General features: G+C 44.3%; 2 protein-coding genes across 3 annotated transcripts in view; both read left to right on the top strand.

The window, feature by feature from the left end:
- Positions 1 to 7259, top strand: part of AHCYL2 (adenosylhomocysteinase like 2) — a 54710-nt gene extending 47451 nt beyond the window's left edge. Inside the window, exons 13-17 of one of the 2 annotated variants that reach the window (XM_012805180.2) lie at positions 1728 to 1826; positions 3753 to 3821; positions 3941 to 4019; positions 6268 to 6388; positions 7085 to 7259. In XM_012805180.2, the coding sequence (XP_012660634.1) occupies positions 1728 to 1826; positions 3753 to 3821; positions 3941 to 4019; positions 6268 to 6388; positions 7085 to 7091 (375 nt within the window). In that variant the 3' untranslated portion in view covers positions 7092 to 7259. Of the gene's footprint in view, positions 1 to 1727; positions 1827 to 3752; positions 3822 to 3940; positions 4020 to 6267; positions 6393 to 7084 lie in introns of those variants that run through there. The other variant, XM_012805182.2, reaches the window with a different exon arrangement.
- A 7838-nt stretch (positions 7260 to 15097) lies between these two features.
- STRIP2 (striatin interacting protein 2) overlaps positions 15098 to 18098 on the top strand; it is a 48617-nt gene continuing 45616 nt past the window's right edge. The window contains exon 1 of the mRNA XM_003789740.3: positions 15098 to 15313. Within this exon, the coding sequence (XP_003789788.1) occupies positions 15173 to 15313 (141 nt within the window). The 5' untranslated portion in view covers positions 15098 to 15172. The remainder of the gene's footprint in view (positions 15314 to 18098) is intronic.

Genomic DNA, 18098 nt, shown 5'->3' with positions numbered 1-18098 from the left:
GAGTCTCCTGCCTCCACCTCCCGAGTAGCTGGGACTATAGGTACCCGCCACAATGCCTGGCTGTTTTTTGGTTGCAGCCATCATTGTTGTTTGGTGGGCTGGGCTGGATTCCAACCCTCCAGCTCAAGTGTATGTGGCTGGTGCCTTAGCCGCTTGAGCCACAGGCACCAAGCCATCTGGCTATTTTTTTTTGTTGCAGTTGTTATTGTTGTTTAGCTGGCCCAGCCTGGCCCGGCTGGGTTCAAACCTACCAGCCTTGGGCAGACACCGTAACCATTGTGCTATGGGTACCGTGACCAGGTATACTTTTTTTTTTAAAGGCTGCATAATACTTCGTCGTATGGAGTCCTGATTTACTTAGCCATTCCCTTGTTGATTTTGCTATTACAAATAATGCTAAGTTAAACATTCTTGGGCACTGATATTTCTGAACTTGAACCAATGTTTCTATAGGATAAAACCTTGAAGGGAAAACTGGTCAAAGACTAGGAACATATAAAAGTTTACTAGCCACTGCCAATTGCCCTCTAAAAAGGACATCCCAGGAACATTTATATATTTCCAATCTACCTAATAAAGAAATGGCCAGACCATTGATACCATTCCCACTAGATTGGTGCTTCATAGAGGATAGGGACCATGAACTCCTAAACATTAATTGAGCACCCCATTGTATGTAGAGATACAAAAATGAAAAGAAAGTACTTTCTTATCCATAAATAACTCAGAGTATAGTAAAGGAATCTACCGTCTGATCTATAGTCATACCCTTTATTACAAGGCCTAGAATATCATATGAACTCAGTATATGATTACTGTGTAACTACAGTGTTTCCCTTTGTCAGAAAAGTACTATTTGACAGAACTTCTCAGTTTTATCAAATGAACCAGCAGGTAGTTTTGGAGTATGAATTTCCTTTCTATTTTAGGCATTGTCTATTGGAAAAAGGAAGTTGTTATCTTTAGTCTATACCCTGTGACTATTATTTGATTGCTGCCATTAATAAACTTAAACTTTTTTTTCTTGTTCTCCGAATATACAATATACAGAAATGGAAGGAGGGTGAGCCATTGGGAGCTTTACTCTACCATTAAGCATTTCTTTAAAAGCTACTTCACATTTGCACTTAGGTCACAGAGCTTCTGTAACTTTAGGGTGAACCACCATCATTGAAAAGGTGGAACTTGGGACACTGGGATGTGAGGGCAGAACCTTGAGCTCCAGCATGCTATGTTTAGGACATTTAGCCTTCTCTTACTAATCCCACTCAGCTCAGATTGTCCCTTTTTTTCTGTGTCTCTTTAGCACTTACGTATTCAGTTTGCGCTGTGTTAATCTGCACTTATTTGCATGTTGCTTTGTAAGTAATTTAAAGGCTTTCTTTTTTCCTCTCACATATGTATTGTTCTCCAACTAAAGTGCAAGCTTTTTGAAGGCAGAAACCATGTCTTTGGTTTCTTTTGTTATTTCCCATAGCACCTTTTACTGTGAGAGTGGGCATACGGTATATGTTGTGGAATGGCATCCTGAGTGATCCCTCCCTGGCTGGGCCTAAGATTAAATTTCCTGAAATGGAACAGTCCTAACCAACCCAGGACAGGTATTCTCCATCTGGCATGTTGGTTGCTCCTTTCAACTTGCTATTTGAAATGGCTCCCTTCAACATCTTTTATCCCCAGCGTGGGATTTGCCATGGCTGATGACATGCTTGCTGTATGTGTTCCAGGCAAGTCTGCGGACACCAGAACTGACCTGGGAGCGAGTGAGGTCCCAAGTTGACCATGTGATATGGCCTGATGGGAAGAGGATAGTACTGCTGGCAGAGGTAAGACTGAGGCGGGCCAAAGGTACTCCCCCTTGACAGGAAAGACTGCAGTACCCGGGTCCCCTCCTCCTCATGTTCTCTTATACTTTCAACTCTTTCTCTTAGGTACAAGTTTGACTACTTTGCCAGAGGATTTTACTTCTGATTGTGAAAGATCTTTTCATTCAGCAATTAAGAAACTATTTTGGTTCCCCATTTTTCACCTATTATCTTGTCTCTCCATGTCAATCCACAAGTTGAGTCAGATAATGACTATTACTGTGGAAGGAATTCACAGATAAAACCAATGCCACTTTGAGTGATACTAACAAAGAGATAATGTCATTTGTGGGATGCGTTAATCAGTGAGTACCGAGTAGATAGTTACAGTCAGAAATATCTATCTTGGGCCAGCTCTGGGAAAGTCATTGCCTTTGCTGGTAGATTTCCTGTTCTTGAGTGTTTGTCCCCTTGAATTGACCCAAAGGTATAGTAGGTACCCAGGTATATATTGGTTGCTGGCTTCTTCTAGCACACACTTACTCCTGACTTGCATTTTGCTTAGCCTCTCACATCCATGTTTGACCACTTTTCCTTTCTTGAAAGCTCCTCTTCCCTGGTCCTGGATTCCTGACAGGTATGGTGATACCCTCTGTGCTTGCCTTGTAAGCTCTCTTGTCTTCAGAGAAAGATGTCAAAATCACAAGGAAGATAGTATTTTTCTTAGGTTTTTATTTTTAGTCAGTTTTTCTTTCCTTTTTTTATATTATAGAAATTGAATGTGAAAATGTAAGATATACGGTCTTTGTCCTAGGGGCCCATAATGTTAGGTCTTAGCATCCTTACTGTTGTTCTCTTCAGCTTTTCTTCACCTTGTCAAATATTTCAGGGCATCTGTTAAGGAAATGAACTATTTTCTTCACTAAGAAGGAGAGTGTATGTGAAGATGGTTAGGTTGTTAAATATGCATAAGTAGCTTTGATGTCAGCCCACTGTCTGGCAACTTATTTCTAGTTGTTCTGGGAAGTCCTGCTTAGTAATTTTGGTGGCAAAAACAAGCACCACAGGTGTTTGTGGCTACATGATTGAAAAATAAAGGTGATTAGGTTTCCTAGGAAACAAACTAGGAAAGGATGGTGTGGGGCAGTTTCCCGCCCTTCTTCTGTCTGAACACCACTTAGTACATAAGGTTGCCTTGAATTTGGGAGAACCAGACTGAGGAAGAAGCACAGAAATCACCACAGCTTCCTAAATCCGAAGATATCTCCCCTCTTACCCTGGAGAGATTGCCTCTGGATTTGACTAATTATTGTTTATTTTAGGACAGTCTTTTTTCTTTTTTTTTTTTAGAGATAAGAGTCTCACTTTATCGCCCTCCGTAGAGTGCCATGGCATCACACAGCTGACAGCAACGTCCAACTCCTGGGCTTAGGCAATTCTCTTGCCTCAGCCTCCTGAATAGCTGGGACTAGTAGGCACCCACTATAATGCCCGGCTATATTTTTGTTGCAGTTTGGCCAGGGCTGGATTTGAACCCGCCACCCTTGGTATATGGGGCAGGTGCCCTACCCACTAAGCCACAGGTGCTGCCCATTTTAGGACAGTCTTTTAAAAAACATGCTGATCTTCTGAAGGATATTTTGCTAGAGAGTAAAAAATTTAAGAGAAATATACCCACCCTTGGCATAAGCTTCAGCATCATATGACCATCTGTATTCCTTTTTACATAATTCCAGAAATCTTTTAGCTATTACCCTCATCAAATTTTCCAGAATTTTTAGTGTTTCTTCTAAATGTCAGTCAGTTCCTACTTATCGAACACCTGATTTTTGTCCAGCAATGTCAGTTGGGAAGTGTTTGGAAAAATGGCAGTTATACCCTCCCTCACTCTCCAAAGGCCAGCAACTTTGTCTTAACCATATTTGTGTCTTCACCTTTGACCACTAGGGCCGTCTGCTGAACCTAAGCTGCTCCACAGTGCCTACATTTGTGCTCTCAATCACTGCTACTACTCAGGTAAGGCTGCCAGAGAGGGATACCAGTAGGCTGGAGAGAGTCCTCAGACCAGCGGTCTCACTTGATATGGGGAAGATTGCTGTGCATGGCACTCAGTTTCCTTCTCTCTGCTTTTCTAGGCTCTCGCCTTGATAGAGCTTTACAATGCTCCTGAGGGACGCTATAAGCAGGATGTCTACCTGTTGCCCAAGAAAATGGGTAAGCACGTGGTCTTCCATCTCAGCCTTACCAGAGTAGTTCAGAGTCAGAGGCTGAAGGAAATTTGAGGACATTAACTTTCTTAGGATTAGGGGAAAAAAATATCTTATAAAGTAGGAGCTAGGATTCATAGGTTCCATTCCCATTGAGTTGGGCCTTTATCCACATGGGTTGTCCTTGTGAAGTTGGGACATTTTGCTGTGATTTAGTTTACCTGCCTGGGAATTTTAAGGATATTCTCTCATAAAGTATCTCATTCAGGATCACATTTCAGGAATCACAAAGGAGAAAAAAAAATTCTTTCCCCAAAAGAGAGGAATCACTTCCTACCTTGTGACATCTGACTTAATCTAGTTCTAAGTAACTCCTACCAAACTTTCCCCAGACCATATGAATCATTCTCACTGTATTTTTTTTTTTTTTTTTTTGGTGAGACAGAGTCTTACTCTGTTAGCCAGGCTGGAATGTGGTGGTCTGGCATGATCATAGCTCACTGCAGTCTTCAACTCCTCCCAGGCATAAGCAGTCCTCCTGCCTCAGCCTCCCAAGTAGGTAGGCCAGGACTATGGGTAAGCACCACCACACCTGACTAGTACTTTTTTTTTTTTTTTAATAAAGACAGAATCTTGCTGTGTTGCCCAATCTAATCTCAAACTCTTGGCCTCATGCACTCCTGCTGCCTTGGCCTTCCAAACTGCTTGGGATTATAGGCATGAGCCACCACACCCATCTTCTTACTACACCTTCTAAGGCTAACCCCATTGTTTTGGACTAAAGGGCAGACTCAGAGTGGCTCCTATTCAGAGTTTAGTTATGTAGGTATTTTGTGTAAGAGTAACATTAAACTAACTTAAATTTTTAAGGATCCTACCTCAAGCACCTGAACTGATCCAGTGTATTTACACACTCCTCAGGCAAAGATCAGGGAATAAATCACCTGGTTTTGTTTTGCTTTAGCACTAGGTGCATAACAACTGTTAAAAGTTGATATAGTTGGCTCTGCGCCTATAGCTCAAGCGACTAAGGCGCCAGCCACGTACTCTAGAGCTGGTGGGTTTGAATCCAGCCTAGGCCTGCCAAACAACAATGACAACTTCAACCAAAAAATAACCAGGCGTTGTGGCAAGCGCCTGTAGTCCCAGCTACTTAGGAGGCTGAGGCAAGAGAATTGCTTAAGCCCAGGAGTTAGAGGTTGCTGTGAGCTATGATGCCATAACACTCTATCCAAGGCAACAGCTTGAGGCTCTGTCTCAAAAAATAAATAAATAAATACATAAAAGAAAAGTTGATATAGTTTCCCTTTAATAACCCAAAGTTACTTAGACACTTTGGAAGGATATAAAAGAAACAGAGCAGTCCGCATTCTGACTAAATGTATAATGAAGTTGAGGAGACCAAACAGATACATGAGAAATGACATAAAATTATGAATAAATACTGGGTGTTCAGATAATAGAATATGAACAGAAACACATAAGAACTAAGAATACTAAAGGCAAAGTACACAGTGTAGCATCCTTCTTAGGTATTCCTTTATAGTTTCTGCAGATGTTAGTTTTTCTAAATAACCCAAAGTTACTTAGAAAACCAAGGCAAAATTCAAGTGACAGCTTACCATTTTTTAGTCCCCTTGCTATCTCATTCTTTTAGATCCTGAGGCCTATTGCTTTCATCTCTCCCTTACCTTTCTGAGAGAAAGAAAAGTTCAAGGCTGAAAGAGTTAGAAATGTTATGGAAGAAATATTATAGCTTTGAAAAGCATGTGCTTGAAGCTGATGGTAGCCGTTTTTTAAAAATTGAGGACTAGCAGGCCAGGCACAGGGGCTCACACCTGTAATCCAAGCACTCTGGGAGACCCAGGCAAGTGAATTGCCTGAGCTCAGGAGTTTGAGACCAGCCTGAGCAAAAATGAGAGGCTGTCTCTACTAAAAATAGAAAAACTAGCTATGTGTTGTGGCAGGTGCCTGTAGTTTCAGCTACTCAGTAGGCTGAGGAAAGGGGATTGCTGGAGCCCAAGACTTTGAGGTTGCTGTGAGCTATGATACCACAGCACTCTACCCAGAGCACAGAATGAAACTCTGTCTCAAAAAGAAAAAAGAACTGAGGACCAGTGAGCAAAAGTTCAGCATTTTTTGTTTAGCTCCAGGGTATTAGATGGTTACTTCTGACTTTTGAAGGCCTAACTTGGGGAGAACAGCCAGATAGGAGGCAAGAATGCTCATACCAGGTCTTCTGTGTTCTATTCCAGATGAGTATGTGGCAAGCTTACACCTGCCCACCTTTGATGCCCACCTGACAGAGCTGACAGATGAACAGGCCAAGTATCTGGGACTCAACAAGAATGGGCCCTTCAAGCCTAATTACTACAGGTAACTTGGGCATCCCCCCAAATCAGGGACACCTGGGTAGTGAAGTGCTTTCCTGCATTAGAATTGGTCTTTGTGGCTCGGCGCCTGTGGCTCAAGTGGCTAAGGCGCCAGCCATGTACACTCAAGGTGGCAGGTTCAAATCCAGCCTGGGCCTGCCAAACAACAATGACAACTGCAACCAAAAAATAGCCAGGCGTTGTGGCGGGCGCCTGTAGTCCCAGCTACTCTGGAGGCTGAGGCAGGAGACTCGCTTGAGCCCAGGAGTTGGAGGTTGCTGTGAGCTGTGATGTCACAGCACTCTACCCAGGGTAGTGCTCTACCCACAGCACTCTATTCTACTCTACTCTCAAAGACCAAAAAGAATTGGTCTTTGTATCGCAGACTACATACATGTACATGAACTCAGAAAAATAAACCCACCCCCTTCTCAGTGCCACCCCCAGAGGACTCTTTAAGGACTTAATTATTGTTCCCCTTCCTGAATTTGCCTTTCTATTTCATCCTCTTGCTATGATTTTTCTCTTTATGGAGAAATACTGGCCTTTTTCACTAATGTGCAAGGGGGCCACAGTTATCTACCCTTACCATATACTCCAGAAAAGTCCCTGACTACCTGTCTCTCCTTTAAGCACCTTGATCTCCCAGCAACCCCACTAGCTGATAACATCACAGTCTCATCTTTCTTTTTCCCTCTAGGTATTAAGTTCCTGTAACTCAAGCCAGAAGTTTTAAGGAATAAAACTCCAAGCCTTTTCTCCACTACTATACAAGAAAGAATTCAGCAAGCTGCTTCTCTAATCAGAGCTGCCCGCCGTGCTCATCCTATGTGTTAGATTATTTATTTATTAAAATCTAGAATCCTGTGCCTGTAGCTTTGGCCCAGAGTGTGGTTACTGCCCTGAGGGCCATTGAGAGTCACAGAGGACAGCCCAAGGAAAGAAAGGCATGGGGTAACTGCTCCCACTGCATCGTTCGTGTCATTCCCTGTGGACTCTGAATCCTCAGCAATGCCATTTTTCTCTTGTTCAGGCTCAGGAGTTAGTCCAGGGATTCCAGACCCCTTGTTCCTTGGGGGGTTTTGGAAAAAATTATCAGCAGCTGCCTTTCTCAGCTTTAGCCCTTCCCCAGGTAAGGCCTTTTGGAAACCTCTGAATTAACACAGCCTTGACCATCACTGTCACTGCCTTCTTTATACAAAGGCTAGTAAGGAAGGAATGTTATTTATAGCTTTGTCAAGCTACCCCAAGAATTCAGCTTTGCTGTGCCTATTGGGGGTCTCCTTCCTTACCCAGGACTCCTTTCTTCTCCTTGAATATTTATGTTCATTTTAATGCTTTCTGGTTCCTACAGGGATGTGCCTCCATTATTTCCTCCACAGCTCTGGTGTTAGACATTTATTTTGTTGTCTTTCTAACCCAACCAACCTCTGCTCAGGAAGTGGGGACCACATCCATTAGGCCCCATAGTTTTACTTTTCCTTGTCATTTAATTAGTTTCCTGAGAAGCCTTTCCAGATTGGCACTGTCTCAGAAAGGAGGTTTTGTGTTGAAACACTGCTTCCTGAAAGTTCTGCTGTTGCCTAAAACTACTTCTGAAAGTAGGTAGGGAAAGGCATACTTTCCCAGGGATTTATGGGTGTAAGGCTTTGGAAATGGGACAGATGTTTCAGGCCCACAGCATGACACCCTAAAGGAATAGTATATTTATTTGTTTCCCAGAAAGGTTTTTGCCGCTTGACTGACTGAAGGATGCAGAGATGACATTGTAGGCTGTATCCAGATGATCAAAGCTAGTTTGACCAGTTTGCATCTCACAGACATTTCATCCCTTTGGCCATTGCCTTTTATGAAACTGAGATCTGCAACCTGTGGTCTTGCCTCTCCACTTACTTAGCCTTTATGATTGACCTCTTCAACTTAAAGATTCTATATTTCACAGACAGTTTCTTGAGTAACTCCAACATTACAAAATATTAGTAATGTAAGCAGTGTGAAATTTTATGTCCCACCCAAGAACTGGATTCCTTTTGGAGACTGACACGTTAGTCTCAGGAGTTGCACTAGAAGCAGATTAGTTCTAAGAGTTAAAATCTGGAGTGGCCCTTGCAATATTGAATTAAATGAGTCCCTTTTCCCCTTACCCAATTTAACGCTCTGTTTGTTTCTCATTTTTTTCCTATGCTGGTCTGCCTCAAAGTCTCAAGACTGAGGTGACTCAAGGAAACAACATAACATCTGTGATCATTGTAACTTTTCCGTCCTTATTCTCCCCTCAACCGTTACCCTCTTCAACTTCCCCTGGTCTTCACATATGCCCTCAGGCCTTACTTTTGGAAGAAGGGAGGTGGAACTTGGAAAAATGACTATTTGTATACAGGCTCAGCACACACGGTCCAATTCTTCAGAGGCCATATGTCTCAGCAAGTATGGAGAAGTGCCACATACATGGCTGTATTCTTTTATATAAGGAAGATCATAAATGCTGAAAATTCCACTAAGCCACTCAATTCTTTTTGCTTACCCAGTTCTGATTTTTGTAGTAATTAACTGGATCCCTTTAGTAAAAGATTCAGATCTTTGTACCTCATCATATATCAAGAGAAGATTCCATTCAGCAGATATATGGACTCTAATCTATTATGTTCCTACACCAAAAATCATAATCTGCTGATTCTCAGCAAAGCCTTGCTCTCTGTGGAGCTTAATGTATGCCGGTACTTACAGAGTGTACTCTGCCTTGTCATAGTGAAGAGGCCCATTCAAATAAAAAAGGAGCCACACTGGGCTTCTAAGTTAGGTTGCCAGTGTTGCTGTCTGTGATGAGGTATCTGCCTCTGTGTTTCAGGTGAACTCTCTTCTTACACTCTGGCAACCCTGTGTCAGCAACCATTAAGAAGGAGGCGGCCCAGATTTCCTGAGTATTTGGGTTCTGTCTTAGTGTTGGAAGTCTGTTCATTATTCCCTCCACCCTTGGAATCAGAGCAAATGTGTCTTCTTCCAACTTCTCACCTTAGATGCATCCTAGCTATCTATCTGGAAACATGGGAAAGAAGGCTAATTATCTCTTTGTCTCCTTGCCTGTGAGGATACATACTATTTTCTCTACAATGAATTTGTGATAGTTTTCAAGACTTTTTGCCTTCTTAAGGGAAATAGCTTTCTTTTCCTCAAAAAAATATATATCTAGTCTACTTCCCTCTGCCCTCCTGCCCCCTTACTCCCACCCTGCCATATGAGCACGGCTGCCCAGCCACACACTCCTGCAAAGCTTTTTGCTGCTTAGCTTTTCTCTAAACAGATCTGAAATTGCTGCTCCTGTGGTTTTCCCCAAATTAACTTTGTCATGGTTTAAAAAAGGAATCAAAATGCAAAATTGTTGCATTAAGCTTTTTTACTAAAGGAAAATTATGGAAGGAAAATAGGCAACACCAGCAAATTATATGTGGACAAGTTCTAAACTATATACACACATATATATACACACACACACACACATATATATATAAGTAATAATCTAGTTCTGTCATCTTACTGAAAGGAATAAAAACCTCTAAGGATCACCATTTCTGAGAAGCTCTTGGAAATCTTTATGTCTAAGTGATTGTATTAGATCAGCAATAATGACTATGTAATCTCAAAACACAAATAAAATATTCTTAAAATGGATGCTTGTCTTAAGAGGATTCTTTGCTTCTGTGAACGAGGAATTCAGAGATGAGAGAGGTCTCTGGGCAACAAGCTAGAGAACCTGCTGTTGGGTGAGGATGTACAAAGCTGAAAGTTACCAGTAGGCATGTTTGAATGGACTTAGCTTTGATGGTAAATATCTTGTCTGCCCGCTCCTTTGCCCTTGCCCATGCCCTCTACACTCTGGCTGTGTGTGTTTATAACTTCCCAAACCGACCTTGGCAAGTTGAGAATTATAGGCTAAGGGAGAGGAACTAAAGCATGTTTTAGATCCCCCGAGCCCTCTGTGTGCTGCCCTTACCTGGAGAGCTTAAGAAGTCAGCATCTTCACAGTTTAGGCCCAAAGGATCCTGATACCCAAGACCTGAATGTGTTTAGCCAAACGAAAGAAAGGAATCAATCAGAGGTTTGTCTCTTAAATCAGGTTGTATGACTAAATTAGTAATCAGAGGATAAATCCAACTAGCCAGGTTCAACTTTGGATAGCTTTCTGATAGGCACCTTATTTAGTGGACAACTTAAACCAGTTCTGCATCCTGTTCGCAGATGTTTTCTTTGTTTAACAAGGTCTTCTACCACTTTGACGTCTATTTATTTAGACTAAGGTTCACAGGGCTAGAATAGTCTGGGATGTTGATAATGCTCAAAGCTGGTGCCATTTCAGGTAAGAGGGAAAATGCAGCCACTAGCAATGAAGCCTGTGAGTTTGTTCCCCTAGGGTAGGCTTGACTCCTCTCTTGTGAAGGACGGAGCCTAGGTCTTAGTTTCAGATTCATGAGATAAGCCCAGACTGCCCACTGCCATGAACATTTCTCCACCCCCCAGTATTGTGGAAAGAGCTTGGATTTTGAATCAAACTAACTTGGATTTGAATCCTAGCTCTGCCATTGTATAACTTGGCCCAATTATATAATAACTCAGAGACTTTCTTGCCTGTGAAATAGGTAATGATTATCTCCAGGGGAAGGAGATAATCCTTAATGATTTGATGTGTAAAAAATGCTGCTTATGGAGCCTGGCACACATTGCTGACTGCATAAACATCAACTCCTTGTCTCAGGCCCTACAACCTCCATTGCATCATTATATCCACACATGCCTTTTGTGGGAAGAGAAGGATGTTTTATTCTTTTTCTACTATATTATCCTAGCTGCGTGCTAGACTCAAAAAGCAGGTACTTTAAGACTTCTGCATTGGGGGGTGGCACTTGTTTCTCAGTGAGTAGAACGCCGGCCCCATATACCCAGGGTGGTGGGTTCGAACCCAGCCTGGCCAAAAGACTTCTGCATCAGGCAGCGCCCCTGGCTCAGTGGGTAGGGCGCCAGCCCCATATACTGAGGGTGGTAAGTTCGACCCGACTCCGGCCAAACTGCAAACAAAAAAATAGCCAAGCATTCTGGCATGCACCTGTAGTCCCAGCTACTCAGGAGGCTGAGGCAAGAGAACTGCCTAAGTCCAGGAGTTGGAGGTTGCTGTTAGCTGTGATGCCATAGCACTCTACCAAGGGTGATAAACTGAGACTCTATGTCTCTGAAAACAAAAACAAAAACAAAAAACCCCAAAGACTTCTGCATCTTGGCTCAGCGCCTGTAGCTCAGTGGCAAGGGTGCCAGCCACAGACACTGGAACTGGCAGGTTCGAATCTAGCCCAGGCCTGCCAAACAACAATGACAACTACAACCAAAACGAAAAAAAATAGCCAGGCATTGTGGTGGGCACCTATAGGTCCAGCTACTTGGGAGGCTGAGGCAAGAGAATTGTTTAAGCCCAACAGTTAGAGGTTTCTGTGAGCTGTGACGCCACCTCTGCTGAGGGCAATATAGTGAGATGGTCTCAAAAAAAAAAAAAATAATAATAACCACTTCTGCATCTTATTTTTAAGCTTTATCAGTGCCAGATGCTATCTATTTAATCAAATATCTGACCTCTGGGTTAAAGTAGAATGCTTACATGGGGAAAATAATATATTTGATCCTTATAACTATACCTATTTATACCTGTATTACTCTGCTCAAGTTTTGGAGAAAACCTGAATTCTGGGACAAGGGAAATTGGTAATGTAGGTTTTTAATAACTTTAGAAACAACAAGACTGGAACCATATCTGTAAGAAGGTAAGACTTGTAGACCAGCCTTGACTACTTCCAGGTTTGGGTGCCTTATGGGTGCCTCTGTGACTGATGGTATTGATGACTATCAACTCCTTTGCTGACAAGGAAGTTAAAAAGAAATTACTAATTCCTGGTCAGGTGTGGTGGCTCAAATCTGTAATCGTAGGATTCTGGGAAGCTGAGGTGAGTAGATTGCTTAAGCTTAGGAGTTTGAGACTATCCTGAGCAAGAATGAGACCCCATCTCTACTAAAAATAGAAAGGCATTATAGTGATCACCTACCTGTAATCCCAGCTACTTGGGAGCGTAAGGCAGGAGGGTCACTTGAACCCACCAAGTTTGAGGTTGGTACAAGCTATGATGATACCACAGCACTCTACCCAGGATAATAGAGGGAGATTCTGTCTCAAAAAAAAGTCAATTCCATGGCCTGTAGTTTCAAAGTTTTCAGTTAATCTGTGGTTTCTTGTTACTTCTTCCAGTTACTTCCAGTTACCTTCCTCCTTATGACACGTTCTGAATATCTGGGCCCATAAGGAGCAGATGTCTGATCTTCACATTCTTCCATTCCACTCTAGTGTGGAAAAGATCATGGATTGAGGTCTCTCCTTATGATTTTTTGTAGTCTTTGCATCAGTTTTTGAAATTCCTTCTCTGAAAGTAAAGCCAGATGGAGCTCTAGGCTCAGCAGTTGGCTTGAGATGGAAGCCAAGGGGACTTGAGAGCTGTCCTCTATCCTACTCCCAATTGAAGATCAGCCTTCACTCTTTGCTTTAGGAATAGGCAGGGAAAGAATCAAAGCCTCAAAACCGGCCACTCTTTCTGCCACCAGTATTGGGATCCTGCTGATTAACCAGGCTTACAAAAGAATTTGAAGTTCAGGGCTTGTCAATCCTAGGGCTGTTGGGAAGAGGAACTATTGGGAAGAAGAAAGGGAGAATAAGGAATTATTTTTATTAAGAAACCCCAGTGAACTGTGCTGTGGCAGTTTTATCACACTGAAGTAGGGATGAGTCAGGCGTGGGTTGTGAATTTTAAAGCGGGGTGTAAATTTTTGAGAGTTTAACAATTACACCCCCTACCCCCCCAAATCAAATAAATTAGGCCTTGAGCCAGAAACTTTCATGGAAATTCATACCAATTCAGTCTGTAAACCAGTGAATTTCAACGGGAGATTTTGTCCTCCACCTAGGGGACATATTACAGTACCTGGAGACATTTTTGGTTGTCACAACTAGGGGGGAGGGTACAACAGGAATATAGTTGAGAAGCCAGGGAATTCTGTTAAACATCCTGCAATGGGACAGCACCCCCCCATAAATAATTTTCAGCCACAAATGTCACTAGTACAGAGATTGTGAAACCCTGTGTTAAACATGCATAAACAAGGCATACGCAAATGAATGAAACTTGGTCCTACTCTCTAAGAAGCCTATGTCCAGGTTGGGTTAGGAGTAGGTATGGGAGAGGAAAGAGAAGATGGATGTGTATAGTAAGGTGTGTTGGGGCTCAAGGAGAGAAAGGAACCCAGAAAGCTCCAAGGAGTGCTCTCAAGCCTGCCCTGTTCTGTCACCTTCTAACTAGCAGAAGGAAGAGTGAGCGGGAAATATGGTAAGAAAGGGACAGAGTTGTCCCTAAGATACCAAAAGGGCACATAATGGAAAATGTTAAGACTTTGAATCGAGGCAGAGTTGGCTTGACATCAGCATAGCCTGAATGGGTTAAGGAAGGTCAAAAGGCTTTATGCAGGAAGAGGTGATAACTAAGTAGAATCTATAAGAAAGAAAGAGTCAACCAAGAGAACAGAAGATTCCTCTAGAAAGCAGCGTATGGGAGACACTGAGACAGAATATACCTTGGGAGTTGCAAGGAGTAATCAGTGAGTCCTGGTTTCCTCATCAGTAATACTGGATTAGTGAAAATAACCTGTCAGAGAGAGTTATGATATCAATATACTAGGAGATTGCCTAGTGCAATGCCCAGCACAAAGCACAGTTCGACATTCCCCGAAATCCCCTTTTTAAAGCAAACAAACTATGGATAGTTATGTGGTCCCACCGGTTGGTTCCCCTCAGCCTACTTGTTTGGGTCTCTATTAACAAGTCAGGGTGCTTAAACATTTACTGCAAGCTGCCATTGAGACAAATTCAAGAGAGGGCAGACTCATCAGTTTCTTTTGACCCTTAAGAAGGATCTCAGAAAGGAGAGTGGAAGGAAGGAAAGGACTGGGAAGCAGGTGAGGATGGGGATCTGATCTTCATTCAACATTTACTTCCCAGCTCACCTCCACGAGGAAGGGTTCCCACAACAGTAGTGAAGGGCCAATGAGCTGGAGCAGCCCTCGGCAGCAGCAGTAATTTCAGTAAAGTAAAAACGCCCTCACCCCACCGCTCAACCCCGTTTCCCACCCAAGCAAACTCGGCGTTCTCTCCAGAAATTTTGGCTTTCAGAAAGGACGAGTCCCTCGATGTCTTGGTCACCTGGCGGTCCCATCCCTCCCTTGCGACTAAGTGGGATGTGTGACGTGCGCAGGAGCCAGCGTTTAGGGGGGCCGGGTCTGTGGTAAAGGAGAAACGGAGACTGCTGTGAAGTCGGAGCGTAGACTAGAGCTCCTGGAAAAGGTTTCTATTGAGGCAGGGGTGAGTGCTAGTGCTAAGACAGGCAGAGATAACTCGCCTGAGCTCAAGGCCCAGAATTTAGCAGATGGAGCCGGGAGCCAGTGTAGAAGTCGCGGGCTACTAGCAAGGCTACAGGTCTAAAGGGAAAGATTTTAAAAAATATAATAAATAAATAACCTCCTGGATCAAGCCCCCACCCTTCGAGTCCCGCTCCGGCCGGTCAAGCAGCCAATCGCGTCGCGGGGCGGTTCTGCGGTGAACGGTCGGAGCCAATAGAGATGGAGGGGCGGAGCTGGGCTCCGGGAGCGCGGCTGTGGGGTCGCCTGGGGCAGAGCGCGCTGAGCCCTGAGGGGAACCGCTGCCTGCTGCATGGAGGACCTGGCGGTGCCCGGGGCCGGGGGCCCGCCAGCCAACGGCAACGGCAATGGCAACGGCAACGGCGGCGGCAAAGGGAAGCAGGCTGCCCCCAAGGGCCGCGACGCGTTCCGAAGCCAGCGGCGGGAGTCGGAGGTGAGGACTCCGGGGAGCTTTGGGGCCGGAGATACCGCGGGCTGGTAACTGCAGCTATGATTCGGCCTGGGCCGGGAGACCCCGGCGCGCCCCGGGCCGCCCCCTGGAGTAGGCGCCTTCGGGGTCCGCCGCGACAGGACTCAAAGCTCTGCAGCCCTGACCCTTCTCTGCCCGCCACCTGCCACGGGGTCGGGGGCTTTCCAGCCCTCTAGCTTTTCCCCGGGGGTACGAAGATAGAGCGCGGTACGAAGCATACTAGATACATTCCAAATATTTATCTTAATTGCTGCAGTCCCTTGAACAGGAATTCGGATCCCACTTTGTAGAGGAGGGAACGGGAGCGGGGAGGTTAAGTGTCTGGCCAGAGGGCTGGGAGGCCAGAGCTCAGCTGCGGGAGAGAATGGTCGGGAGTGGGGCCGCCGGCCTCCCACTCCCGGACTGCCTGCAGACCCCTGGCCTGGTCCAGATTGGCCGAGGGACTTCTGTCCTTCCCCCTTCCTGTTTCCTTCTCTCATTAAGTGTTGGGCGGTTTAGGGAGTGCCTTCCACGAGCATCAGGTCCTCCATCCGAAAAGGGTTAAATGAGACAGGATTCCTGCAGGCCTAAGATAGGACTGACTCTTTGAAGGGAACTGTCCCAGGATACAGATAGGGCACGAATATTTCCCCTTCTTCCTCCTCTTCTGAAAAAAGAAATCCTAACTAAGAAGATGAAGGGACTGAGTTATTACCACTTCTCCACACCTTCGTTCAGGTAGTTTCCATCAGCTGGATCTGAGCAGGAATCAGAACAGACCGCCAAATGTGAGATGGGGAAGGTCTGTAAGAGGTAACCTGGTATAACTCTTTTCATTTTACAGACCTTAAAGAGGCAGAAGCATCCTGCCCAAGATCAGACATCTAGCATAGTGAGTGGCCAAGAGCACCAAAGCTTTGGAGTCAGTCAGACCAGGTTTTGAATACGAGCCCTTTCATATACTGTGTGACTTTAGGCAAATTACCGAACCTCTCTGAGCTCCAGTTTCTACATATGTAAAACAAAGTTAACACAGCATACCTCAGAAGGTTGTGATGAAGTTGAAATGAGATAATTGGCTATGATGTGTTTAGGACAGTGCTGGCGTGGCACATATAATTGGTTGGTACCTAGTAGCTCTTAGTACTGTAATACCGTCATTATCGTCATCATCAAGTAGCAGTGCTGCTACCTATTCTAGAAGCCAAGTCTTTGGCATCCAGTATGAGTTTGCCATTTAAATAGCATTTCAGTCTCCAAAGTTATATCATATATGCTTTCCTATTTGATATAGGCAGAATAGGAATACATGTATGTATTTTTTTTAAAGGTAGAAGTGGAGGAGGTGAAGAGACTGGCCCAAAGTCACCACCTTGCGGAGGCTCAGCCCTCCGGCCTTGCTAGATCATACCCACCACATCATCTCCCTCCCTACCTCAATACGAATCTGGTCTTTTAGGGCACACTATGCCTCCTTCCCCTACAGAGACATTGTTCTTCCTCAAATGTTTTTTCAAGGATGAGTCATTCATTAATTCAACAATTCTTTATTGAGGCCATTCTATACACCAGGCACTGTTTTAGGTGCTAGGGCTATCTCCATTATGAGATAAAGTCTTTGCCCTTGTGGAGCTACCATTCCTGTAGGGCTGGAGGGACAAATTTCGTGTAAAAAAAAAAAATTCAGAATGAAATATTCTATGGGGGAAAGTAATACAGTCCCTGCCTCTATCTTCCTTCTGAAGTTGCAGTCTGTTTCCCACCTATGAAATCATCCTCATTAAGGAGTTTAATAGTGCAGTATTTTTGCCAGTGAGCTCAGTGTCCAGAGACCCAAGAGCTTCCACCTGCACCGCAGTTTACCTGCTGATTGTCTTCAGCTGCACTCTTCATGCCTGGAAATGAGCAACTGCAGTGACTATCTGGACTCATTGCCTGCCAAAAGGCTGACTGGAGAGATTAGCTTTCCTCCACTTTCTACTGCAGCAGGAATGCTGCTTTCACCTGTCAGTACCAACCCCCCACCTCCTTCACCACAGTACCCAGGACAGATCTGTTTTTCCTTCCTTCCCTCTTTCTATTTTCCTATGGAGGACAGTCCTTAGAGGAGATGATTTTTTTTTCTCTCTAGGGTTTCTAGAAAATTGCAAGAGGAGAATTAGTGTTGGTTCGAGTCAGGAGAGCCGCCTCATTTATCACTGCATTTATGGGAGCACTGTTGACCTACCTACTCCCAATGGCTTAGCATATGAACATCCCAACCTAAAAAGGAACCTAGAAAAGAATCGGTTGCTTAATGAAAAGATTTCTTTTTTCTTGAGACAGTGTCTCACTTTGTTGCCCCCAACACAATTCATAGCTCATAGCAACCTCAGACTCTTGGGGGTCAAGTGATTCTCTTGCCTCAGCCTCCCAAGTAGCTGGGACTGCAGGAGCCCGCTACAATGAGATGGGGTCTCTCTCGCCTAGGTTGGGCTTTTCTCCAACTCATGAGCTCAGGGGATCTACCCGCCTCAACCTCCCAGAGTGCTGGGATTACAGGTGTTAGCCACTGCACCTGACCTATGAAAAGATTCTTACCTAGCAAAAGGATTCAACTCAGGCCTCTTTAATTTATTTATTTATATATATATATTTTGAGACAAGAGCCTCAAGCTATCCCCCTGGGTAGAGTACTGTGGCATCTCAGCTCACAGCAACCTCCAACTCCTGGGCTCAAGTGAATCTCCTGCCTCAGCCTCCCAAGTAGCTGGGACCACAGGCACCTGCC

Source organism: Otolemur garnettii, unplaced genomic scaffold (assembly GCF_000181295.1).
Source record: "Otolemur garnettii isolate 467f Iridium unplaced genomic scaffold, OtoGar3 scaffold00037, whole genome shotgun sequence".
NCBI lineage: Eukaryota > Metazoa > Chordata > Mammalia > Primates > Galagidae > Otolemur > Otolemur garnettii.
The sequence above is the reverse complement of the archived record's forward strand: the minus strand, read 5'-3'. Positions and strand labels throughout refer to the sequence as shown.